General features: G+C 40.6%; 1 protein-coding gene across 4 annotated transcripts in view; it reads left to right on the top strand.

Moving 5' to 3' along the window:
• Positions 1–27,029, top strand: part of B3GALNT2 (beta-1,3-N-acetylgalactosaminyltransferase 2) — a 55,821-nt gene that overhangs the window by 3,613 nt on the left and 25,179 nt on the right. For all 4 annotated transcript variants that reach the window (XM_045859826.1, XM_045859836.1, XM_045859845.1 and 1 more), the window contains exons 2-4: positions 13,189–13,336; positions 18,918–19,018; positions 22,531–22,724. In XM_045859826.1, coding sequence (XP_045715782.1) covers positions 13,189–13,336; positions 18,918–19,018; positions 22,531–22,724 — 443 coding nt within the window. The remainder of the gene's footprint in view (positions 1–13,188; positions 13,337–18,917; positions 19,019–22,530; positions 22,725–27,029) is intronic.

A 27,029-nucleotide genomic window follows, 5' to 3' on the forward strand; every position in this document is an offset into this window, starting at 1 on the left:
TAAACTTTGGGGCATGGACTCTCAGTGCAGAGCCTTGTAGGTTGCCAGACTCGCAGGATGCATTGTGTATAAACAAGACAAAAGGTGGTTGTCCTCAGAAAGCTTGCATAAGGTTTTAGTTCTTGACCCGGTGAACATTGGTTTCTTGCTATGTATCTGCCATCTAGAACAGTGAACATAGGAGGTACTCAGTAAATTGAAGGAGTGACTCAAGAGAATAAAACTAGGAAAGTATGAATGAATTTGTCGCCTATAGATCATCTGTTCCCATTTCATGATGACTTTATATTTAATTTTTTTCTTATGAAAGTAAGACACATCGTTTGTAGAAAAGTGTGATGTTATTTAAGAAAAAGCAGGAAAAAATATCTATTACTAGACAGATTTTGAATGCATATACACATAATAATGTTTAGGAGAAATAACTTTTTTTTTATTTTTATTGATGTGTAATACACATTTGGAAAAGTGCATGTGAATATGCAGCTGGATATATTTTCCCAAACCAAATACACCCAACTAATCACACCCAAATTAAAAAAACTACCAACACCTAGAAACTCCCTTCGAGCTCCCTTTTCTCACTGCAGAGTGGTAATCTTACCCTGCTTTAATGGCAGAGACTTGCCTGAGTTTGTACTTTATGTAAATGGAACCATCCAGTATGTCCCTAGTTCTTATCACCTGCTTGCCTTACTGCATATGATGTAGAACAGTTTTTAATATGTTTGCAATGTAACTTTTTTAAGATTTTATTTATTTATTTTTAGAGAGGAAAGGGAGGGAGATAGAGAGAGAGAGAGATCAATGTGCGGTTGCTGGGGGTCAAGGCCTGCAACCCAGGCATGTACCCTGACTGGGAATCGAACCTGCGACACTTTGGTTCGCAGCCTGCACTCAATCCACTGAGCTACGCCAGCCAGGGCCACAGTGTAACTTTAATGGCTGTATAGTAAGTAGTCTAGCATATACATGTATCAGCCATAATTTATTTTTTTAAAGAATTAATTTATTTTTTAGAGAGAGGGAGAAAGAGAGAGACACGCACACATCAACATGAGAGAGAAACATCAGTCAGTTGCTTCTTATATGGTGCCCTGACTGGGGACCGAACCCTCAACCTGGGTATATTCCCTTACCAGGGATTGAACTGGCCACCTTCCACTTCACAGGATGACACCCAGCCAACTGAGCCACATCGGTCAGGGTACATCAACCATAATTTATTTAAGTAATTCCTTATTTGTATATTTATATAGTTTGCAGTTGTTCACTGTTAATGAAGTGACACTGTGATGAAGAGATCTTTAGTGCATCACTGATTCTTTCTTTTAAATAAGTTCTTAGACATGGAATTGCTAGACAAAAAGTTATACAGTTCTGAGATCTGTGATGTATTTTGGCAAATTGTCCTGCAGAAGACTCTACAAAATTACATTCTTACCAGCAGACAGGAGATCAGCCCTTTCCTTGAAATATCTGTCACCATTTCCTTGAAAAACGAATCATTTGGGTATTATCACTTAAGAAGAAATTTGTCAGTTTGAATGTAGGAGAACACTGGCATTTTACTGCTGTCATTCAAACTCTATTCCTAGTGAATTTGAACATTTTTTCCATAGGTTTGTAGGCCTTTTGCAATTCTCTTATGAATTGTCATTGTCTTTTGTCACATGTTTGTTTATTAGTTTTTCTGCTGTTTCCAAACGCCAGCATCAAACTAAGTGTCCCATATTTACAACACACAGCAGTGAGCAGGCGAGGGAAGTGTGGAGCCGAACACTAGGAAGCGGAGGTAGGAATGTGGGTGTTCCTACGCAGTGTTTACCGAGCATTCACTTTGGGTCTCCGGCCATGTAACACGGTACTCAGCAGTCTGTCAGGCGGATTTCCATGGATGGTATGTGGTCCAAGAAACCTACTTTTTAAAATTCAGTTATAATTGAAAGTATATTAGTTCCAGATATACAACATAATTATTCCATATATGTATATATTGCAAAATGATCACCGCAGTGTATGTAATTAACATTCATTACCGTTAAGATTTTTTTCTTGTGATGGGAACTTTGAAGATGTAGTCTCTTAGCAGCTTTCCGATATGCAGACAGTACTACTAACGGTAATCACTACGCGGTGCATTACATCCTGTGAGTTATTTACTTTGTAACTGGAAGTTTGTACCTTTTGACCATCTCCACTCATTCCACCCACCCCCAACCCCTGCCTCAGGCAACTACCCACATCTTCTCTGTGTCAGTAATGCCCAGTATATGAGTTCAGGGGTTTGGTTTGGTTCTTTTAGATTCTACATGTAAGTTAAATCATACAGTATTTGTCTTTCTCTGACTTATTTTACTTAGCATAATGCCCTGAAGGTCTATCCACGTTGTTGGAAATGGCAAGTTTTCATTCATTTCTTATGGCTGAATGATACTCCATTGTGTATACATAACACATTTTCTTTATCCCTTCATGTTTTGGTGGACACTTAGGATATTTCCCCGTCTTGGGTATTGTAAATGAGTATGTGAGTGCACATATCTCTTCAAGTTAGTGTTTTCATTTCCTTTGGCTAAATACCCAGAAGTGGAATTGCTGGATCCTGTGGTATTAATATTTTTTAAGTTATTGAGGAAGCTCCACACTGGTATGGTGGCTATCCCAGTGTATAATCACACAAACAGCACACAAGTGTCCCCTTTCTCCATAGCCTCACCATTTGTTATTTCTTGTCTTTTAAAAAAAAATAAAACTTTATTTGGCATCAGGGAGGGAGAGAGAAAGAGAGGGAGAGAAACATTGATGTGAGAGAGAAACCTCAACTGGTTGCCTCTCGTATGTGCCCTGACCGGGAATCAAACCGGTGACCTTTTAGTTTGCAGGACAGCGCCCAACCAGCTGAGCCCCACCAGCCAGGTGTGGTTATTATCTTGTCTTTTTTTATAATAGTTATTCTGACAGGTGTGAATTGATACGTTATTGTGGTTTTGATTTGCATTTCCCTGGTGATTAATGATGTTGAAGATCTTTTCCTGTACATGTTAGACGTGTGTATGTCTTTGGGAAAATGTCTCTTCAGATCCTCTGCCTATTTTTATTCTATTTTTGTTTTTTTATTTTTGGCTTAAAATAGATATTTATTTCTTTTGTCCGAAAAGCCTGAGATGGAAGATACAGAAAAGGGTCAGGGGAGGGGGAGCTCCCTGAGCACCGTGAAGCTAGGCTCCTGCCTTCCTGCTTTATTGTTCTGTTACCAGTCAGGGACTGGGCCCAGGGAAGGTCTGCCTGTGGCTGGCCTGTAGTGTGTGGGTTCTTGACTTCATGTAGGGAAGATGCACAACACAAGTCCAGGTGATTTTGAGAGTACATTTATTAAAACTGGGCATAGTGGAACAAAGAAGAGCTTAGGATAGAAGAAGCAAGAGGAGAGAGACTTAGGCAGGGCTGCTTTGACTCTCTACAAATGTCACAGGAAAGAAGTGAGCCAGTAGATCTATGATGGCAGAGTAGGTGGAAACTACACTCACCTCCTCCTTGAACCAAACTGGAATTACAACTACATTATAGAACAATCATCCTGAATGAGCAACTGAAGACTGCCTGAAGAGAAGACTTATAAGCAAGAATTTACAGAAGAAGCTGCGTTGAGACTCTTAAGGAGCATGGAGATGCGAAAAGGGAGCCCCACTCCCATGGAGGGCAGCTGAGGTTCAGGCAGATATCTCAGCTGCAGTGGGGGCTGGGGACGTGTTCTTCCTGAGAAGTGTAAGGTCAAAACACCATGCCAGGCTCCCCAGCCCAGAGCACCAGAGCTGGGAAGAGCTGGGAATCTGGCTATGAAAAGCAGTGAGGTTTCTATCCACTGGAGAGGGAATCTGCTTGAGACACGCATACCTTTTTATAGGGCCAACTCACAAAATTTCATTTGCAGCCACTCACCCTAGGCCTTGGCTGAGAGAGGGTGGAGCAGACCAGAGTTGTGTGAGGAAGTCTGGGGTTTGTGGCTCTTGGGAGAGAGCTGAAGGACCGCCGCCAGGATCCCAGCGCTGAGTTGTTCCCCCACGCCACAGACACCATCTTTCTTGTGTGGAGCGCTCCCCTCCATACAGCATCCATCAACCCTGAAGAAAAGCAACGGCCCCACCCTCCGGACCCCCTCTTGCTCTGATCTGTGAACTTATGCCATACTGAGGAGTACAGCCAGAGGCTAGTTAGTGACTGAACCTAACAGGCAACCAGCTGGCAGAGGCCGGTCTCATGGTGTCTTGGGACTTTTGCTGACTTGCCACAGGATTGAGCTGGTAAAAGCTGGCCTTGGTGCGCAGCTTGGATTTCCCCGAGCATATCCAGGCCCAGCAGAGGCAGCCACAAACTAAATCGCTTTGTAGCTCCTTATAGCTTATCCAGGACCAGTCACAGGCAACACCTTACATTACCTTGCACCAGGGTCCATCTCAAGAGGCCCAGAACCAACACATTCAGTAGCCAGTTTCATACAGCACAGGAGCTGGATCCAGTAAGCTTCAAAGGTGACATATCCAAAGAGAGATGTTGGCAGGCACCAAACCCTGCCGAGGCAAATTCCGCTTCATGTGGTCAGCACCTGCATAGTGGCTTGCATGTCGTGGTCGGAGTTGAGCCTCAGTCAGCCAGCCTGAGGGTTGATCCCATGCACAAATGGGCCAGTAGCTATCAAGACTCAATTTTTGGGTTGGCCAGAAAGTCCATATGATTTTTCCCATAAAATGAAAGGCAAATTTTTCATTTCACCAATAACTTTATTGATTTGGATATTTTGAGTAAGTTGGCTATCTCCTGCTATTAACTTCTAGTAGGTAGAGACCCAGGGTGCTGCTAAACATCTTCCAATGCATAAGACAGCCCCATAGCAAAGAATTATTTGGCCAAAATATCAATAGTAGCAAGAAACTTCACAAACCACTTTTGACACATTCACTCAGTCACAGCACCTTTTCCATACACTGCATAAATCTTTTTTGTGTGTTTCAGTTGCATTTCTATCTTTCTTGAAATAAAAAGCATAATATACCAAAAAAATGTTGCTTATTTTTTCCATCTTCAATATTAAAATGGCTATACAAAAATGCATCAATTTTGATAAGTATTTTTAAAATGTACACCAATATGACAGCTGTCACAGTACAGTCTAACAAAATTATTTCAAATGAAGTTAAACACAACTGAGCACTACTAAGGCCACTTTATAGAAAAGAAACCAAATGAACTTTTTGGCCAACCCAAACAAGAGGGCCTTCATAACCCACACAAGGGACATTCCTGGAGCACTCAGCTCAGGTGATCAAGAAGCTTGCATCACTGAGCCCCATAGACACCTACTACTAAGGCCACATCAGAAAGCCTGGGAGTCATAATGATTGACCTAATACATAGAAACATACACAAAAAGGCTGCCAAGATAGGGAGACAAAGAAACATGCCACAAAGAAGGAACAGGAGAAATCTCCAGGAAAAGAGCTAATTGAAATGGAGGCAAGTAATCTACCAATACATAGAATTCAAAAATTGGTTATAAGGATCTTCAAGGAACTTAGTGAGAACTACAACAGCATGAAAAAGGACCAGTGAGAGATAAAGAATACTCAGGAAGGAATAAACAGTAGGTTAGAAGAAGCAAAGGATCAAATCAGTGATTTGGAAAAAAATACCCAATCAGCAGCAAAAAAGAAAAAAAGAATTTTTAAAATTGAGGATAGTTTAAGGGACCTTTGGGACAACATGAAGTGTAATAACAGCAGCATCGTGGGGGTACCAGAAGGAGGAGAGAAAGAGAGAGCAAGGGATTGAGAACCTATTTGAAGAACTAACAACCAAAAATTTACTTAATCTGGTGAAGGAAAAAGACAAACAAGTACAAGAAATGCAGAGTCCCAAACAAGATGAACCCAAAGAGACCCACACCAAGATACATCATAATCCCCCCAAATCCCATAATCCCATTAAAATCCCGAAATTTAAAGATAAAGAGAGAATCTTAAAAGAAGAAAGAGAAAAACAGTTATCTACAGGGAAGTTCCCATAAGACACTCAGCTGATTTCTCCAAAGAAACTTTGCAGGCTAGAAGGGCTTGGTAAGAAATATTCAAAGTCATAAAAAGCAAGGACCTACAGCCAAGACTGCTCTACCCAGCAAAGCTATCATTTAGAATCCAAGGGCAGATGAAGAGCTTTCCAGACAAGAAAAAACTAAAGGAATTCATCATCACCAAACCATTATTAAATGAAATGTTAAAGAGACTTAAGAAAAATATCAAAATTATGAACAATAAAATGTCAATAAATACATATCTATCAACAGTTGAATCTAAGAAACTAAGCAAACAAGAACAGAGACAGAAATGGAGAGTGGTTTGATGGTTGTCAGGTGAGAAGGGGATGTGGGGAAATGGGTGAAGAGGTGCAAGGATTAAGAAGTACAAATAAGTAGTTACAGAATAGCCATTGGGACGTAAAGTACAATATAGGAAATAGAGTAGCCAAAGAACTTATACACATGATCCACGGACATGAACAATGGTGTGGGGATTGCCTGAGGGAGTGGAGGACGCTGGGTGGAGGGGGACAATGGGGGAAAAATCTGGATAGATGTATAGCATAATCAATAAAATATCATTTTTAAAAAGACAGGGTCATTGAATGAATAAGGAAACAAGAACCACGTATATGCCATATATAAGAGACCCACCTCAGAATGAAAGATACACACAGTCTAAAAGTAAAGGGATGGAAAAGATGTTTCATGTAAATGGAAAGGGAAAAAAAGCTGGGGTAGCAATACTTATATCAGACAAAACAGGTTTTTAAGACAAAGGCTATCCTAAGAGACAAAGAAGGACACTATGCTAAAGGGGTCAATTCAACAAGAGGATATGACCCACGGAAACATTTATGCACCCATAATAAGAGCACCTCAATATGTGAAGCAAGTCTTGATGGACATAAAGGGAGAGATTGACCGTCATACAGTCATAGTAGGGGATGTAAAAGACCTGTATGCGGAAAATTATAAGACACTGAAGAAATTGAAGAAGAAGATACAAGTAAGTGGAAGCAGGTACTGTGTTCATGGATAGGAAGAATTAACATTAAAATGTCCGTACTACCTAAAGCAATCTGTAGATTCAATGTAGTCCCTATCAAGATACCAATGGTGTATCCACAACTAGAACAAATATTCCCAAAATTTATATGAAACCACAAAACTCCCCAAATAATCCACAGCAAACATGAAAAAGAAGAACAAAGTGGAGGAATCATGCCACCTAATATCAACTACACTACAGGCCCACAATAATCAAAACAGCATGGTACTGGCATAAAAGCAGACATATAGATCAGTGGAACAGAATAGAAAGCCCAGAAATAAACTCACCCCTTTGTAGTCAATTAATATTACCCAGAAATAAACCTACACCTTTATAGTCAATATTAACAAAGGAGGCAAAAACATACAATGGGGTCAAGATAGTGTGAAAATTGAATAAATGGTGTTGTGAAAGTTGGACAGATATGTGTAAAACAATGAAACTAGACCCCCTTCTTACACCATACACGAGAATAAACTCAAAATGATTTAAAGGCTTAAATGTTAGACTCATAACTGTAAAAATCCTAGGAGAAAATATAGGCAATAAAATATTGGACATTTCTCATAGCATTATTTTTGGTGATGTATCTTCTTGAGCAAGTGAAACAAAAGAAAAACAAGTGGGACTACCTCAAGCTAAAAAGGTTTTGCACAGCAAAGGAGACCATCAGCAAAATGAAATGACAGCCCACTAAATGGGAGGACATGTTTGCCAATGATACATCTCATAAGGGGTTAATATCTAAAATTTATAAAGAACTTATAAAACTCAACTCCAAAACAAACAATCTAATTAAAACACGGGCAAAAGACCTGAATAGACACTTGTCCAAAGAAGACATATGTATGGCGAATAGACATGAAAAATTCAGTGTCGCTAATCATCAGAGAAATGCAGATTAAAACCACAGTGAGATATCACCTCACACCTGTCAGAATGGCTGTCATCAATCAGCAAGTGTTGGCAAGGATGTGGAGAAAAGGGAACCTTCATGTACTATTGGTGGGAATGCAGACTGGTGCAGCCACCAACTTTTCCCAGCGTGACTTATTGAAGAGACTTTTTTCCCCATTATATATTCTTGGGGTTTTTGTCAAAAACAGTATGGAGTTTCCTCAAAAAAATTAAAAATGGAACTACATTATGACCCAATGGTTTTGTGTCTGGGAATTTATCCAAAGAAACCTGAAACACTAACATGAAAAAATACAGGTATCCCTATGTTTATTGTAGCATTATTTACAGTAGCCAAGATCTGGAAGTAGCCCAGGTGTCCATCGGTAGATGAGTAGATTAAAAAAGCTGTGGTACATTTACACAATGGAATACTACTCGGCCATAAAAAGTAGAAAATCTTACCTTTTGCAACAGCATGGATGGACCTGGAGAACATTATGCTAAGTGAAATAAACCAATCAGAGACAAATACCATATGATTTCCCTTATATGTGGAATATAATAAACAAAAGGAACTAACAAAATAGAGACTCTTAGCAGGCTGACAGCTATGCTAGGGGAGTGGGAGTGGTGGGGAGGTGGATTGAGCCAAAAAGAAAAAAAAAACTCATGGGCACAGACAACAGTGTGGTGATTGTTGGGAGGAGTGGGAGCAAAGGGAGATGGAGGAGAGGAGAGGGGAGATAAATGGTGATGGAAGGAGACCTGACTTGGGTTGGTGAACACCCAAGTGTACCGATGATGTATGGTGGAATCGTGCACCTGAAACTTGTATAATTTTGTTAGCCAGTGTCACCTCAATAAATTTAACGAAAGGGAAGAAAGATTAAGAGGAAAGTCAGAGCTGTATTATTCCAAGGTATATTGGTTCTTCAATCTCAGGCAACATGAACCCATTCCTGAGAGCTAATAAAATATATAATAAAACTATAAGAAAAAGAAAAAGAAGTGAGCCAAGGCAGGACTGCTGTCAGCTCACTAAAGTGTCTATGCAAGTCTTGGAGACAGGTTCAGGGGGTAGCCTCAGCCAGGCTGGTGCTGTCTGCTGCTCCCTTGGTTGCAAATTTCGTGGGGACCCTTAGAGTTTGGAAAACTAAAAATGCACACCTGAGAGGGAAGAGAGGTGTGGATCTGCTCCCAAGAGCGATAGCACGCCCTCTGCCCATTTTTTAAATTGGATTGTTTGGTTTTTTGCTCTTGAGTAGTGTGAGTTTTTTCAATATATTTTAGATATTAACTCCTATGAGATACATGATTTACAAATGTTTTCTCCCACTCAGGAGGTCACCTTTTTATTGTTGATTGTTTACTTTGCTGTTTAGAAGCTTTTTAGTTTGATGTAGTCCCACTTGTTTATTTTTGCTTTTCTTGCTTTTGTGTTTGGTTTCAAATACAAAAAATCATGAGCAAGACCAATATTAAGGAGCCTACTGCCTATGTTTTCTTCTAGAAGTTTTATAGTTTCAGGTCTTATGTTCATATCTTTAATCTACTCTGAATTGATTTTTGTGTATGGTGTAAAATAGTATTTCAGTTTGATTCTTTTGCATGTATCTATCCATTTTTCCCAACATGATCTATTGAAGAGACTTTTTTCCCCCGTTGTATATTCTTGGTCCCTTTGTCATAAATGAATTGACCATGAATTGACCGTTTTCTCCCTGGACTCTCTGTCCTGTTCCATTTATCTGCCTGTTGCTATGCCAATAACAGTTTTGATTACTGTCGCTTCATAATATAGTTTGAATCAGGGAGTATGATGCCTCCAGCTTTGTTTTCCTTCTCAAGATTGCTTTGGCTGTTTGGGTCTTCTGTGGTTCCATAGATTTTAGGATTGTTGGTTATATTGCTGTAAAAATTGTCATTGGAATTTTGATAGAAATTGTATTGAATCTGTAGACTACTTTGGGTAGTGTGGACATTTTAACAGTATTTCCTACAACCTGTGAGCACAGTGCATTTTCCCATTTATTTGTGTCATCTTCAATTTCTTTCATCAATATCTTAGAATTTTCACTGTACAGGTCTTTAGTCTCCTTGGTTAAGTTTATCCCTAGGTATATTATTCTTTTTGTTGATGTAATATATGTAAATAGGATTGTTTTCTTAATTCTTTGTTAGTTTGTTAATGTATAGAAATAGAACTGACTTTTGCCAGTATACAAAAATGATTTTGTATCTTGTGACTTCACTAACTTCGTTTATGAATTCTAACAGTTTTTTGACTGAGTCTTTAGAAACCTATTTTTCTTTTTCATTTTTTTTTAAAGATTTTATTTATTTATTTTTAGAGAGGGAAGGGAGGGAGGGAGGGGGAGGGGGAGAGAGAGATACATCAATGTGTGGTTGCTGGGGGTTATGGCCTGCAACCCAGGAATGTACCCTGGCTGGGAATCGAACCTGGGACACTTTGGTTCCCAGCCCGCGCTCAATCCACTGAGCTAAGCCAGCCGGGGCCTGAAACCTATTTTTCAATGTATCTGGAAGTAGAACTTTTCTAAAAGACCAAAAGCTACCGTGTGTTTCTCCTCCGGGAGAAGAGAGAAATGTGTGTAAAGCAAAGCAGTTTGACAGGAGCAGCTTAGACACGTCGGTTTAGCAGCAGCGGGGACTGACTGGTGGGGAGAAGCGAGTGAGATCAGAAGGCAGTTTACAGCCGTAATCCATGGGATTTTCTCCTGCCACATGGTTATCTCCATGTTTAGTTAGTTGCTGATTTATTTTTAGAGAGCTCTTGTGTGATACGGAGTCATAGGAGAAGTCAGGGAGAAGCAGAGGCTAGAATGAATGATGAGACAGATAAATTTGAGAAATTGTTCATGAAGAAATTGTTCACGAAGATTTTGTCATCAAGAAAGGGCTGTATTATGTTCCGTGTAACCCATTTTTAAAAGATTTATTTTGATTATCCATCAAGACAAGGTAATGATGTTTGGCATTTCAAAGGATGTTTCAGTTATTTTGGAATTTCACTTGTGTGCAGCGACCTTGTTTTTTGGTGTCAGATAAATGAGGCGTTTAGGCTAAATAGGCCTTTTGCTTTCCTTAATCTTTTGAGAAGGCCTTTTGAAGTAGATGGAGTAGAGTATCTGAAGACATTTATTTGGTGTCGTTTTCTCTGGTTAGGAAACTGAGGCACGAGGAAGTTAAATAACTTCTTCACGATCCTGTGTGTGCAGCATGCTGACTGTGGGATCTGTGTCAGATATGTCTGGTCACTATGTGTGCCTCACTCCCGTCACAGAAATGCACTTACTGTTAATATCTCTCTGTGAGAAAGTGGGGCGTGGGGTGGAATCGCATTACAGATATTGCATAAGCATTTAAGTTACCCTTCAAATTCACCCTCATTTAGAGTTAATTCCAGCAGTAGGTACAACTTTCATTGTATAGGTATATCTGAGGAACAAAGTGTTCCGGGACCATTAATTTTAAAAAATTTAAGTGCTAACCAGCATTTTCAGTGATTCACTTATCACTAATTCATCACTTGAACTGGTGTTATGGGTAAAAGGTCAAAATTTAGACTCAGATGAGCCATACTAAGCTTTATAGCTATGGAATAGAATAGCAATGAAGAATGCAGTTAGATTGCCAGGATTAAATCATAGTCTAGCCATTTACTAGCTGTTTGACTAAGAGGAAGTTACTGAATTCTGTGTCTCTTTTGCCATATGTCTAACAAGGAGCCTAACCTACCTGTCTCATAGGATTGTGAGCCTTAAATGATACTCTAGATGCAAAGCATTAAAATCATACTCTATACATGGTACTTAGTACATAGTAGGTGTTCCGTATATATGGCCTATTTATAAGTAAGCTGAATTCATGAAAATTTGGATTTACCTTCAAAATAATTGTGCCTTTGTTGAAGAATTTGTTTTAGTGCAAGATTCACAGTGGGGTAGACAACAAGTGTCTCTAATGCATTTAGAATTGAAGTACCTTTTAAGAAACATACCTATTGTGGAAAATAAGGTATTTACACAGGAATTTCTGTATTCCTACCATTGTTACAATGTAATGCCCTTAAATTATGCTATTAGAATAATTTGTCCCCAAATTTTCTTTTTATTATTTTACTAAGTTCTTTGGAAAAAGTGATGTTTTTGTTGTCTTCTCACCAAATACCTAGATCCTGTGGCATATAAAAACATTGCACTTAATGTAATAAAGATCTCTGGCCCTCAGTAATTTATTTTTGGAAACATTTTGGATCAATTCCCACCATTGGAGAAAGAAATGAAATGGATCCCTCATCAGAGCTATTTATAAGCTTGTAACTCTCAAGCTTTGAAACTGGTGATTTAAAAAAAAATAGGGACAAAGTATATTTCCCTTCTGTCTTCTTTCTAAGGACACATTTTAAAAATATAATCCTGCCCATTAGACCTTATGACAGTAAACACTGAGCCATTCACTTGTCACTTGATTTTGTTTTTACTAGAAATCTCATTTCCCCTCCTTTACTCTTTAGAATATTTAGTAGGTGATAAAAGGTTTGCTGGCTGTAGAATTTATTGGCATTAATAAGGGTTCGGCTACTTTCCGACATAGGAGTCTTTCAGCTTCATCTCCCAAACCTCATAACTAGTGCGAAGGCAGGACTTCGCCTTTGAAAGGACATTTCCGTTGTTTTTAGTTGCCATTGAATGCCTGCTCCTTGCCTGGTACCAAACCAGGAACTTTATACACATTATCTCACTTAATTTACAACTCCAAGAGAAGTAATATTATGCCCATTCATAGTTAAGGAAACTGAGGTTCAAGATGTTCACTAACTTTTGTATGTGATCTAAAAGAGTCGGGATTCTGACTGGGGCCTAATTGACCTTTACCACCCACTATTCTGTAGTTCATGCCACACACCTTTCCAAACCGATTCTTGTTGTAACTGTCCTGTTTGTTTTGAAGAATGTACATACTCATGTGAGCATGAGTACATACATATGTGTGGAAGACACCTAGGTGTTACTTCTTTTTGTATTTGTATTTTCTACAAACCCGAACATACATTATTTTGTAATAAACATTTTTATGTTGTATATTGAACTTAGTAATTGAGAAGTGACATTTCTAATTTGTTGTTCCTCATTTCTAGATCACTTGGCCCTATTTCCTCGATGGAAATCGAATCACTATGATGTGGTAGTTGGTGTGTTGTCAGCCCGCAATAACCATGAACTTCGAAATGTGATAAGAAGCACCTGGCTGAAACATTTAATACAACATCCCACACTAAGTCAACGGTAGGTTTTCTGAATTGGCACCTTACCTGATTTACTGAATAAGAGTGCTATAAAAACAAAAAATAGGAGAGAATTAGTTCTGTAAAACCTGTTCTTGGATAGTCAAGTGTTAATTCAGACATGTAGCCTCCTTTTTCTGGGAGAAAGGGCTATTTTGTTTTGGTTTTCCTCCTTATAGTAGAGTCGCAAAGTAAATTTAACCAGTTTTAAGTCGAAAGATAGAGTTGGGAGAGAATATAGTCCTTGGTTAACATACCTACTTTTTATAGATCCCTAGTTACAGGGTGTTTTGTTTTTGCTTTGGTTTAGAATAGCAATTCTTAAGTGATTCTATTCCAGAATAGATGTTTATATCGAAACATGCTTTTCACCAGCTTCACAGCAGTACACTTAATTCTTTCAGTTCTGTAGTACGCATTAGTTGAGCGATCTGTGGTGTGTGCAATCCACCGTGCTTTTCCTCCTGACTGCCCTTCCAGGGCGGAGCTTTGGTAGCACATCTCAGGTGGGCATCAGGTGGCTGGGTGACGGGTTGGGAGCCCGAGGCCTTGGATTCTCGGGGAGACCAGCCTCTGAAGATTACGTGAGTAGGCGTTAGTGGGGGAGGAGCGTGGGAGGCTGCACTTCCGGTTCTGTGCAGACTGAGGGGATCAGCAGAGGAGGGCTCCGCAGGAGTGCGATACTCGTCACACTTGAGACTGAGTGGCTGTGCAAGTGCATTGCAGTTGTGAATGTTCTTGTCACTAGCAGTGAGCATTTATCGATTGCTTATCTTGTTGATAGCAGCTTTCATTCCTTTTCAAGACAGATTTCTTTGGTTCATGATCACAGTGATAATAGAACCTATTACTGGCAAATGAAAGGCTCAGAATCACCACCACTATCAGAACCAGCTCTAAAACCTGCTCTTCCTGTACAGCAGGGGTGTCAGACTCATTTTCACCAGGGGCCGCATCAGCCTCATGGTTGCCTTCAACGGCCCGAATGTAATTTGAGGACTGTGTAAATGTAACTACTCCTTAACTAGGGGCAAGGAGCTCCGTGCTGCCGCCGGGTAGAAACAAGGTTCCAGGCCGGATAAAACAAGGTGGAGGGTTGGATTCAGCCTGGGAGCCTTGTGTTTGCCACCTGTGCTATATAGTCCTTGCCATCTCAGAAAATAATGGCCCCACTCTGCCAGTTGCTTAGACCAAAAGCCTTGCTGTCTGTCTTGTAAATGGGGCAGTAAGTCCCCCTTGTGAGGTCTTTAAGGATCAGTCCAGCGTGTCTGCAGAAATTACATTGGGAGAGACATATGAAATGAACGGATTTATTATACTCAGCCCCTGAAAAGGGAGGCCCACACTCCATGCAGGGGCCCATAGGAGAGAAGCGTCTGGGGACTGGGCTCAGCCCAACATGTGGGGAGCCGAGAGAGAGGGAGCACCTGTGGCAAGGGCCTTTGTAGGGTTCCAGGGTGGAGTGTGCCATTTACCCTTGAACAACAGAGGTTGGAACTAACTACACAGTCCCACTCATACGTGAACTTTTTCAGTGACTACTGTAAATGTATTTTCCTTATGCTTTTCTTAATAACATTTTCTCTAGTTGCCTTTGTTGTAAGAATGCTGTTTATGATGCATATAACATACAAAATATGTGTTAATCAACTGTCTGTGTTATTGATGAGGCCTCCCATCAACGGTAGGCTATCAGTAGTTAAGTGTGGGGGGAGTCAAAAGTTATTTATGGATTTTTGACCGCACTGGGATCATGGATCTTAAACCTGCATTGTGCAGGGGTCAGCTGTACAGGCAAAAGGTGCAAGGGGATCTTATTGTTGTGTTTGAATGTCACTGTCACAGTCAGGGGAGGGCAAGGAGGGGAGCCTGTGGCAGCGAGCAGCCCAACACTGGCCACGTGGGTGGGATGCTCGCAGACTGGTTGTGAGGGTGCTGAGGCATCCGGGGAACAGGAAGGTTAAAGACTCCGCAATACGATGGTACCTTGGTTCTTCCTCTGCCGTGCCACGTCCAGTCCGTCAGCCTGTCTGCCTGGTGCTGCCCTCAGATCATTTACTGCTGCGGTGAGAGCCACTGTCCTGGCCTAGGCTCAGACCGCTCACCTGGGTTATTGCAGAGGCCTCCTTATCTGAATTTTCTGCCTCTGCCTTTGTTCCCTTATATTTATTTTCTATACAGCACCCAGACTGACCCTTTCAAAATGTCACATCAGGTCTCTACTTATACCCCTCCCTTGACTTCTTTTCTTGCTCAGAGGAAGAGATCAAGTCCTTATTGTGGCCTTTGACCTTATCTACATCTACTTCCCCTTTACTGGCCACCTGGCTGTGCTTCAGTGCACTGCAGTTTTCCTTCCTCAAGGCCTTTACATTTGCTGGCCCCCTGCCCATCCCACTCTTCCACCGGGTAGGCTCATGGCTCTCTTTCTTCAGGCCTCTGCTTAGATGTTGTCTTACCAGATGCCCCGCATTAAATAGCACCCCACCCCCCCCTCCATCTCTAGTTTCCCTTACTTGGCTGTATTTTTCTTCATAGTAACATTCAGTACTTACTGCCAATCAGCATGTGCACTATATTTAGTTGAATATTTATAAATGTACCTCCCCACTAGCACATAACTTTCCTGAGCACAGAGGCATCAGCTTTTTCCACTGATACGTTCCCAGGGCTTCAAACCTGACTCGGCACAGAGTAAGGCACTCACCAAAAACTGGGGGACCGACTCAGAACTAGCTGTGATGGATACTGTTAACACTCAGATGCTCACCAGCAATTTATTTGCTATCAGAGCATTCTTGCTTTAAATTTAGTAAGTTTGGCGATTTGTTTATTAAAACAATGGGATAGCTGTATAAAAATAGGTATGAGCCAAAAATAACTTCCCAGGGCAGAGTAATTTTGTGGGTCTAGTAAGAGTATTTAAGATGGCTTAAAAAAACAAATTTGATAAATATCTGCAATAATTTAATTCGCAAATTTATTCATTTCTAAATGCTGTTTGTTTATGAAAGGTGTTCTACCTTAATTGGCCCATAGTAGAAGTGTTTGCATTTCTGTGGTTATGGTTTACTTCCAAATCTTGGATTTTGCTGAGGGAGCCAGACTCAGCACATATTTCAAGGACCTTATTTAATTGAAACCCTTTGTAATAAAACTGTAAGTTGTCAATTTCACAAGTATATAATAGTGTCTTTTGTATAAGGTAGTATACAATGTGTGGTAGAATACAAAGATAGATACAATGTAGTCTGAGCCTTTATGGGGACTTGTTTAGAAGGAAATAGACTTAAAAATGTAATTAAGTGTTATATGTGTTGTGATATACGTAGGTATAAAATGGCCCGGAGAGTTTGGGAAACTCCAGGCAGTTCTGTGTGATTGGAGCCCAGGGATTATGGGGACGGGCTGGGAGTATTTGTGAATGAGTGTGTGATAGAGTGCTAGGGAAAGAAGGGGGCAGAGAGACAGAGGTAGAAAGAGAGAAGGAGGAGGAGGAAGGGGTGTAACTGTGAGAGGTGGGCTGTGTCAGAGCATGAACTGCTGAGTGGCTGAACTGAGTGGTGATGTTATGAGAAAATAAGGTCATGGGTGTGGAAAGAGGAGGAGGAGTCTGGGATGATGGCTAGCTTTCTGCCTCGGAGAGTAGTGAAGTCACCAGTCAAGACCAGAAATGCTAGACGAGGGGAGCCGGTTCGTGGGAAGGATCTGAGCTGTGGACACTTGGAGTTTGAGACACCTGCAGAGAGTGGCGTGCTGGTGGACATGTACCATCTGGCCCTCCGAAGAGAAGTGTGTTTATATGTATGTGCTGCGTGTGACAGGCTTCGCTGGTAGAAAGGATGTAATTGACAGAATATGCGTACTGTGCTCTCTACTGCGAAGTCCACACAGCCAGTTGATTCTCATAGAGTGCTTTCATTGCCTGCTAGGCTTTTGGGCCTGTAACCAGCTTATGGTTGCAGTTGACAGGAGTGTAGTTCTGACATAAATGTTTCAGTTGAAAAATAAGGCTGAAGGGATAGCTTTACTCGTAGTCCGTGAAGTGAATGACGACTTCACTGAATCAGCAGAGTGGTTCCTCAGTGTTTTGTATTGTTCACAATGGAACGGCAATAGTCACATTGCATTTTGAGTTTCATCTACATTATTAACATTTCCTCTATCACTTTAAGTCTAGACAGTCAACAAAACAATAAATCGAACCCTGCTCCGTAGCGTTTGCCGGTTTCCCTGGTGTGTGCGTTCCCACCATGGCCGGCATCAAGCATGCAATGCAACATCTCTCAATGGAGTTTGGGAGGATAGTCAGGAGCATGCCACTGTAATATTTCCTCCATACGGGCCTGATGGGCATAGAAAACCTCAGGAGCAGAGATAATAGCAAAATGATTAAGACATGATCAATTTGCATATTCGTTTCCTTTGTTATTAATAATATATTGCAAGTTTATGTAATTTAATTTTTAATAAAGGTTGTGCTTAATAACCAACTCACTAAATAAATAAATAAATAAATTGCCAGCTGGCAGAATTCCTGAAAATTCAGCAGTTTGCTCTCACAAGCCATAGGAGCAGGCTCCAGTACACAGCTCTCTGTGGGCCATCTAGGTGAAGACATCCAATGAGCTGATGGATCTTTTCTTTAGAGGATGGGTCCAAATGAGAGGTGCTAATTCAGGAATCATTTCAGGCTAGTCAAAGCCTTGGGAATAAGTACTGTCCAAGGAGAATAAGTGAAAAGCGATTCCAGAGCAAAGCCCTGGGGTCCTTTCTACTCTTAATGGACCAGCTGGGGGAGAAGAGCCAGTGGTGTCAGCTGAGCATGCCCCGGAAAGAAGGGAAGACAGCATCGTAAGGAGACTAAACTGTGGAGCCCGGGTCTGCTGGTTTAGTAGCAGGTCAGTGGCTGAATTGGTGGTAGATATCTCAGAGGAAGTGGTGGATATGGAAGCCAAAATTTCTGTTTTATGAAATGAGTAGGGGATGAGGAAATAGAGGTTGCAAGTTTAGTTAATTCCTTTGTAGCATCTCACTGTAAAGGAATGGGTGGAGATGAAGGACAGTAGGTAAATAGAAATTGATGTCAGTACTTCACCATTTTTATAAAGTGCAGGGAAGGAGCCACAGGTTCCAGGGAACCAGTGAGGTGAGGTCCAGGGGAGGAGAGGACAGTCCCTCGGGAAGAAAGACTAGTCTTGAGCAAAAGGAACACCTTCTGAAGTCAAAGACAGCAAGTAGAGAAGACTGCAGATAGAGACAGGTTTTTAGGTGTGGTCATGAGAAGTTGCCTTTCCTGTAGTTTGCTTTAGTGGTGTGAGCTTCTGCTGGTAGCCAGCCCAAACGTGTTCACATTTGCTTTACCACATGCAGGACTGCAGCGGAGGGCTCACATGTAAGTCAGTTGGTAGCTAGCAGCTTTGAATTTGCTTGTTCCCTCTTTTTGCAAGAAGAGAAGAGTGAAGTTAGAATTAATGCTAATAAATACTGTGTCTCAAAGCAAAAGCTCCGAAGTGGGTGTGAGGAAATGCGCAGATACCGGGTGGACATCAGTAACCACTGTTAATGCCGCACCTCTCTAGCGTGCTCGTGAAGTTCATAATAGGCGCTCGCGGCTGTGACGTGCCTGTGGAGGACCGGGAAGACCCCTACTCCTGCAGACTGCTCAACATCACGGACCCAGGTGAGTCTCCTCTCCTCACCCTATGATCACATATGCACGTTTGATGTTGGGGGAAGTTTGCTGCACTGAATAGTTTGGTGTCTGTTTTTAGCAAATGAACATGGAGCTTTCCTCAAAATTTATCCTTCATCCTTTTAACAACTTGACTGGTCACTCTGGATATCTGTGAAGATTCTTTATGGATATATGTAATTTCAGGGTCCAGGAGGGTTTATTTTTCAGTGGTTTGAGCACATCTGGAAATTCCTCATGCAGAGATAAATCCTCAATTACTGAATTTTGAACTCTTGGAAAATGGCTGATTCCACCAGCCTGTTGATTAATAATAGCCTCGCTGAATGTTGTGAATCCACTCTCTCGTGGAATTATTGTCTAAGCTTCTACAAAAGAAACAAAGAGTAAAAAATTAAAAACAGAACTAATACTTTTTAAATTTCTCAGTTAAAAACTTGTGTGAGTTCTGATGGGAATGAAGAAAGGTGGTCCTAAGGGGGTTCTGTGTGTTACTAGGGAACCCATTTTAAGAAGTTGGTAACTCTGTAACTGCCTCTCTTGGTTTACCAGCATTTCAAATTACATTCAAGTGTGGTTCTGTCACAGGAGAAACTCCCGGAAACTCAGTTCTTCTTGCCGACACAGTAAAGAATTATAGATCAGCAAGCCTACTAGCCTGTAAGCAAAGTTTTTTAGTGCTAAGTTCTAATGGGAAAGCACAAGGAGGAGTGGCCAAAGGCCAGGTGGCCAAAAAAGTGGTGGCAAGGGGCCCCTCGTGTGGCAAAAGATCCAAAAGAGATTAGTCCTTTGTTCTGAGGACTTTTGTATTTGGTGGGATAGGGATAAAGAAGTTTCATATTGATTGACAGGTAAAGGTGGTGCCAGCTGTTCCGGGGAGCTGTGACTACTCAACCATAGATATGGGTGGGGGTCTTTTAGCCCGAATTCTTATCTTGCTCCAGGCCCTATTTGTTCAACACGTGATGGGAAGCAGGCAGTTAACTAAAGTTGTTTTAGGGGCTTTTCTTTGGGTGCTGTAGGCTCCCCCTTCCAGGCCTTGGGATGAATACACAGTCTCAAGATTTTCCTTTTCCCAGCTAGTGGAGATGATGCACACAGACTTTGAAGAGCTCCCCCCACACACGTTATCTTGCTGTTCAGAGTGCCTGGCAGCCTTACCGACTCAGGCTCAGGACGACTGGGCCAAGGGGTGCCTTTGCTTCCAGCCTCCTGTGTTAAGTTCTTTGTTAGATTGCAGTGGTGAGGGCCCTGCCTTTATTTCCCCTCTGGCTGCTCATTCCTAGCTGCTACCGTTTACCTTTCTAAGTGAGATTAAACTTTTCCAAATCTTAAATGTGCTGGTTATGACTTCTGGTATTTTAAGATTTGTGAGACCTAGGTATTAATTATACGTACACCTCACTTTTCTAGGCAGTGCTAGTGTAGCGGCATGGGGTCTGTAGTCCGGCTTCATGGCTTTAGATCTAGGCTCTGCCGTTTTCCAGCTCCATCACCTTCCATCAGTTATTTGCCCCTCTGTGCCTCAGTCTTATCATCTGTCAACCGAGGATAAGAGTACTTACTTCAGGATTGACGCAAGGATGAAATAAGTTCGAAGCACGTGAAATGCAGGGTGGGGCAAAAGCAGGTTTACAGTTGAGTGTGCATGAAACACAGAGTTCATTCTTGTATTATCTATTAATTATTGTCGCTGCAGCCGACTAGCTCAGTTAATCAGAGTATTTTCCCCAATACACCAAGTTTGCAGGTTCGATCCCAGTCAGGGCACATATAAAAATCAACCAATGAATTCATGAATAAGTGGAACAACAAATCACTGTTTCTTTCTCTCCGCACCCCCCATCCTTCACTCTCTAAAATCAGTTTAAAAAAATGTTATTACATTATTTTCCATACTAACAACTGTAAACCTGTTTTTACCCCACCCTGTATTTAGACTAGTTCCTAGATATTAGGTGCTTAAATATTGTTATAGAGAACTTACCTTTTTATAAAGTTGAACTTAATTCAGCTTGTTAAATGAATCGGACCGTATTTTCAGGCCTGTATCGTATAACAGGTTTCTTACACATGGTGTCTGAATTTAGGTAACTTTGTGTGCGAAACTGTGTGCATGATTGTGTTTTTCTGGGGAGAACGTCCTTCAAGTTTCACTGGAATCCCAAAAGGGTCATGAAGCTAACGAAAGGTTGTGTGACTGATGATGTAATAGCAGCCTATAACAAATTATATTTGAAATCCAAAATCAAACCAGATTTTAGAAAACCTCACTTTTAAATTAACCACTTTTATTAAAGTACTATTATTTTTTAATAGTAAAGGAGTGGAGATTTCCATTAATGGAAAATTTCCATATATGTAATACCTAACATCATTTTGATGATTCAGATGGTAGTTAGCTTTACTTCAATACCTCAAGGTCATTATGGACAATAATCATGATACTCTGAGTGTGTAGAAGTTTTGATTAATAATATTGTCAAAGCAGCAGGGTTTCCTGTGTCCAGGTAGCTTGAATTTTAAGGTACGTTGTTTTAGATAGAAAATACATATTTATGTTGTAATGTACTTAACCTATTTCCCATAATAGATGTGCTTCTACTTGAGATATCTTTTATTTACTGACTGTATTAAAGAGAAAAACTTTTGTTGTCCTCCAGTATATTTGCAGTCTAGACTCTGGCCAGTGCTTGCCTGGCCCTGGACAAATTCTGCATCTTCCTCCGTTCCCGCCTGCTTGTGTGTGACTGGGCAGGCGCCATCAGTTCCACTCAGTCACATTTTACTGATCATCTACTGAGTGTAAATTAGCATTCGAGGAATTCTAAGGACTCGATCCAAATGATCCATGGGGGGTGGGAGGAAAACAATTTTTATTTATCTGAAAATGAGGAAATGCAATCCTTATTAATATCAAGTATATTGATTGACAATAACATATTTGTAAATAATGCGCACTGTGTTTGATGTGCTTCTGTTTCATCAGTGTTGCACGGCAAGGGGTTTTCAGTGTATTTGAATTTATTTCAGTTACTTTTTTCTCTAATAATTGCCTGATATCACAAATATTTTAAATTGCCCAAGAAATAGGCTTTTTGGACTTTGTAGAGCAAGATAATTTATTCATTATTTATAACTGTAATCAGTATTTTTAAAAAATATTTCTACTTATCCAATCTAGTAGATGCCTTTGAATTTAATATTCCCCTGTGGTGTTTATACATATGTATGTACACATGTGTATGCAAAAATCTATTAAAATAGCTCTGATAATTAGATAAATTAAATATTTTATTTAGATACAGCTAAAAACTTTGTTCTTAAATTTCAGAATAAGTTTGGTTTTTTCCTAAAAGCAAACATATTTCTGAAGCATTTAAAAAATTATTGCCATTTAGGAAAGAATTGTATAACAAATAATCTAGATTTTGCTGTCAAGCTGACTTCATTATATTATTTGACTCTATAAATCTCCTTTTTATTTATTACTTTCTTAGTTTTGAATCAGGAAATCGAGGCGTTCAGTTTTCCGGAGGACACTTCATCGGGGCTCTCTGAGGACCGCGTTGTCAGCGTGAGCTTTCGAGTTCTCCACCCCATCGTTATTACCAGTCTCGGGGTGTTCTATGATGCCGGCGATGCTGGTTTCCAGCGGAACATCACTGTCAAGCTTTATCAGGCCGAACAGGAGGTACGCACTGCTTTGTACCAGCGTTTCCCAGTTCTTCTTTTTCAGCAACACCAGCTTTTTCCTCGTGATGTATCATAGGTGGGGGACTCCACCTTTCTTCCCTACCCACCGGGCACCTCATGGTGTAACAGACAGGGTGGAACAAAAGGAGGTGTGCAGCTGTGAGCCCGTAGAACACAGAGTGCATTCTGTGTTATTATTTATTAATTATTGTATTTTCCACAAGAACAACTGTACACCTACTTTTGCTACACCCTGTATGAGAATGCTGCTTTGGGAAGAGAACACCAGTAAATAAACCAGTGTTCTTGGACCACATTAGAAACTCACAACCTAGCTCTGGCTGGTGTGGCTCACTTGGTTGGAGTGTCATCTTGTAACCAAAAGGTCTTCCATGTATGTAATACCTAACATCATTCTGATGGTTCAGATGGCAGTCAGCTTTATTTCAGTACCTCAAGGTCATTATGAACAATAATCATGATACTCTGGATGTGTAGAAGTTTTGATTAATAGTATTGTCAAATAGTATATGTCAAAGCATACATGTCCTGGCCAGGGCACATATCTAGCGTGCGGGTTCAGTCCCCAGTCTGGGCGTCATGTGGGAGGCAACCAGTTAATGCTTCTCTCTCGCATTGATGTTTCGCAATGAGGGCAGAAAAAAATGTCCTTGGGTAAGGATTAAAAAAAAAGAAACAGAAAGAAATTCCCAACCTAAAATTCCTTAATGCCTAAGGGATTTCAGAAGTTGAAATTGGACAAAGAAAGTGTGGGAGTGTTAAGTATCAGTATTATTGTCTCTCTCCTGCAACCCTAAAAGTTGTCGCTAGAATGAATGCAAGGCTGACAGCTGCTGTGGATCCTTTTTGTAATAAAATTGTAGAGGGAAGGGAAGTTGGAAACCACCGGGTTACTCTGCTCCTGAGGTTCAGGGAATCTGACTTGTTCACAGAGCACATCTGAAGGAGAGCGGGAAGAAATGGTGTTTGAAAAGACCTGTTCCTGGGTTTCCACCTATCGAAATCTCGAAAGACTTGTACAGGAAACACCCTTATGTCCACCAACTAAATTCTGCGATAGTGAACTTCTGTTTTATACACAGAGTCATTCATCAGTCTGACCTTTTTTAAAAGTACAATTCAGAGGAACTCGCAGGCATCAGTGCACTTCGACTCTAAACACTGAAGCCTGCACGTCATGAACTAGACTTTAATATTTGTGGTTTTAAAAATTTTACATACAGCGAGATGCGCAGTCACATTTTTAAACCACATGAATCTGTATGACACAAGTGTCTGTCACCCCACCCCATTCACCAGAGACTGCCCCTGTTCTCTCTTCTGTCAAAACCACAGACCAGCGTTGGCCTGTCGTGGGACTTCATACGCAAATAGAATCGTGTCGTGAGTATGTTGCGCAGAAGGCTTCTTTCAGTCCTCGCAGTGTTTGAGACTCATCCATGTTGTTGCAGTGAATTTTTCCTTTCCCTTTTAATTGCTAAGTTGTATGTCAGCAATGTGCGATGTTCACCCATTCCTGTTGATGGGCACCTGGAATGTTTCCAGGATTTTCTCCAGTATTTGGCTATTGTGATGCATTATATTTGTTGACTTTGAAATGTTAAACCGATCTCCTGTCCCTCTTGGTCATGCTGTATTCTTTTTATGGATCGCTGGAAAATGTGTTTCTGCGGGCAGCACGTAGTTGGTCTTCCCTTTTATCCAGTCCGAGAACCTCTGCTTTTCACATGGGGTGTTTATTCTATTCATATTTAATCCTGTTATCAAAGTGGTTGGATTTCAGTTTTCCATTTTGCTATTTTCTGTATGCTGCACATTTTTTTGTTTCTCTGTTCCTCTTTTCCAGCCTCCTTTTGGACTAATTGAATGTTTTTTAGAATTCCATCTTAATAGCTCTGTTTCCTTTTAGCTACAGTTCTTTGCCCTAGGACTGGTTGTGTGTATGGTTGACACAGGACTAGACTATAAATCCTGAAATTTCCAGTCTTCTTAAGGTTAATGTTGTAGCCCTTCGTGTAAACTGTAAGAACCTGGCAACTACAGAATTCCACTTACCACCCCCCATCTTCTTCGCTCTAGCTGTTGTGTGCGGTACATCTGTGTGTGCTATAAATCCCATAATGCAGTGTTATAGTTTTTGCTTTAAACAGCTAAATGCATATTAAAGTAATATAGACCAAAAATGGTCACTTATACTTGCCCACATTTTACTATTTTATTCCTTCCTGAATATCCATCCATGTTTCCATCTTGTATCAGCTCCCTCAGCCCAGGGAACAGCCTTTAGCCTCTTACAGAGCATGTGTACTGTTACGTTGTCACTTCGCTTTCATCTTTCTGAAAGTGTTTTAATTTTGCCTTTATTCTGCCTCCCTTCATCCTTGTGGAATACCGTCTGGATGTAAAAATTGCTGGGTTAGTTTTTCCCTTTTCATAGATTTAAGGGGTCACTCCGGTATTTCTGGCCTCCGTTGTTTCGGGTGAGAAGTCCGCCATGTTGTTTTCGTGGGTGGCGTGTGCCGTGTGGTGTTTTGGTTTGGTTTTTCTGGACGCGTTTAAGATTTTCTCTTTATATTTAGTTGTAAGCGATTTGGTTATGTTGTGCCTTGGTATGGTTTTTCTTTATTCTTCTCAGGGTTTGCCACATTTCTTCAATGTGTAAATTTATATCTTTCCTTTCACCAAATCTGGGAAACTTTCAGCCATTACTTCTTAAAAAACTTTCCCAGCCCCATTCTCTTCGCTCATTCTGGGATTCCAGTTACATGTATGTTGACTTTTTGGTATTATCCCACAGATCACAAAACTGGTTTTTTTTTTTCAATGTTTCTTTCTCTGTTTTTCAGATTTTGTAATTTCTGTTATCAAAATCACTAGTTTTCTGTCATTTCAAATCTGTTAAGCTTAGACAGTGAATATTTTAAAAGATTTTACTTATTTATTTTTAGAGAGAGGGGAAGGGATGGAGAGAGGGAGAGAAACATTGATCGGTTGCCTCTCACACACCCCCAACCAGGGACCCGGCCCACAACCCAGGCGTGTGCCCTGACCAGAAATCGAACCTGTGACTCCTTTTGGTTTTCAGGATGACACCCAGTCCACTCGGCTACCTAGTCAGGGCTGAATTTTTAATTTTACATATTGTATTTTTTAGTTCTAGAATTTCCATTTAATACTTTTTTGTAGTTTTTATTTCTCTAAAACTTCCTGTGTTCATTCATTTTGAGCACATTTTTTTCTGCAGCCTTGACCTTAGTTACAATAATGGCTTTAAAATTCTGGCTACTTGTTCTGATATTTGATATTTGATTTGAGTCATCTTAGGGTCTCTCTTTATTGATTATCATCTTTGCTCGGAATATGGATGACATTTTTTCCCCTTTATATTGAGTGACTTTGGATTATATCCTAGATAATTGTGAATAATTCATCGTAGGAGCTCTGGATCCTACTATAGTCCTTAAAAAGTATTGATTTTTAGGGGGGTATTATTTTAGCAGGCAGTTAAATTAGCTGGACGTAGACTCTGAACTGTCTCCCTTGCAGTGGGCTACAGCTGAAATCTCTGTTCATTTTTTTGGACTTATATGGGCTGCTTGAGTGCTATTTTGAATGTGTATTTCATGAGTCAGCCACAGATTTGGGCAGAATTTATATGGAGAATTTCAGGCTTGCTCTCTGAGACTCTTTTCTTTCTGGGATGTTTCTTCTCACTTTTTAGCTAATATATTTTTTCAGCCCCAATTTTTCTTTTGAATATTCTATTTACTTTTTTAGAGAGAGGGAAAGGGAGGGAGAAAAAGAGGGAGAGAAACATTGATGTGCGAGAGAGATATTGATTTGTTTTACCTCCCACAAGCCCCCCACTGGGAACCTGGCCAGCAACCCAGGCGTGTGCCCTGACTGGGAATCAACCAGCAACCTTTCTGTTCGTAGGCCAGCGTTCAGTCCACTGAGCCATACCAGCCAGGACTGTTTGCCTCTACTTTTTTTTTCTGATTTTGCAGCCAGAAAGACTGCAGGTTTTTAGTTCAAATTTCTAGTTGCCTCTCAAGATGTACCTTTAGACAAATCACCATAAAAAGTGGGGGAAGCCTACCCACTGCCTTTCTCTCCTTCCTGGGATTGATTGTCCTCTAGTTTGTGCTGCTTCATTTCACATCCCAGGGCCTTCAGGTTAGTTTTTAAATTTTTCGTCCAAAGTTCAGAGTTGTCTGTAAAACTGGTCCGACGGCACTGGAAGCAGAATTCTGTTCAGGGTTTTGTAGGCATTTTTAAAGCT

The sequence above is a fragment of the Phyllostomus hastatus genome, unplaced genomic scaffold (assembly GCF_019186645.2).
Source record: "Phyllostomus hastatus isolate PE091 unplaced genomic scaffold, TTU_PhHast_1.1 phas_contig_148, whole genome shotgun sequence".
Lineage (NCBI taxonomy): Eukaryota > Metazoa > Chordata > Mammalia > Chiroptera > Phyllostomidae > Phyllostomus > Phyllostomus hastatus.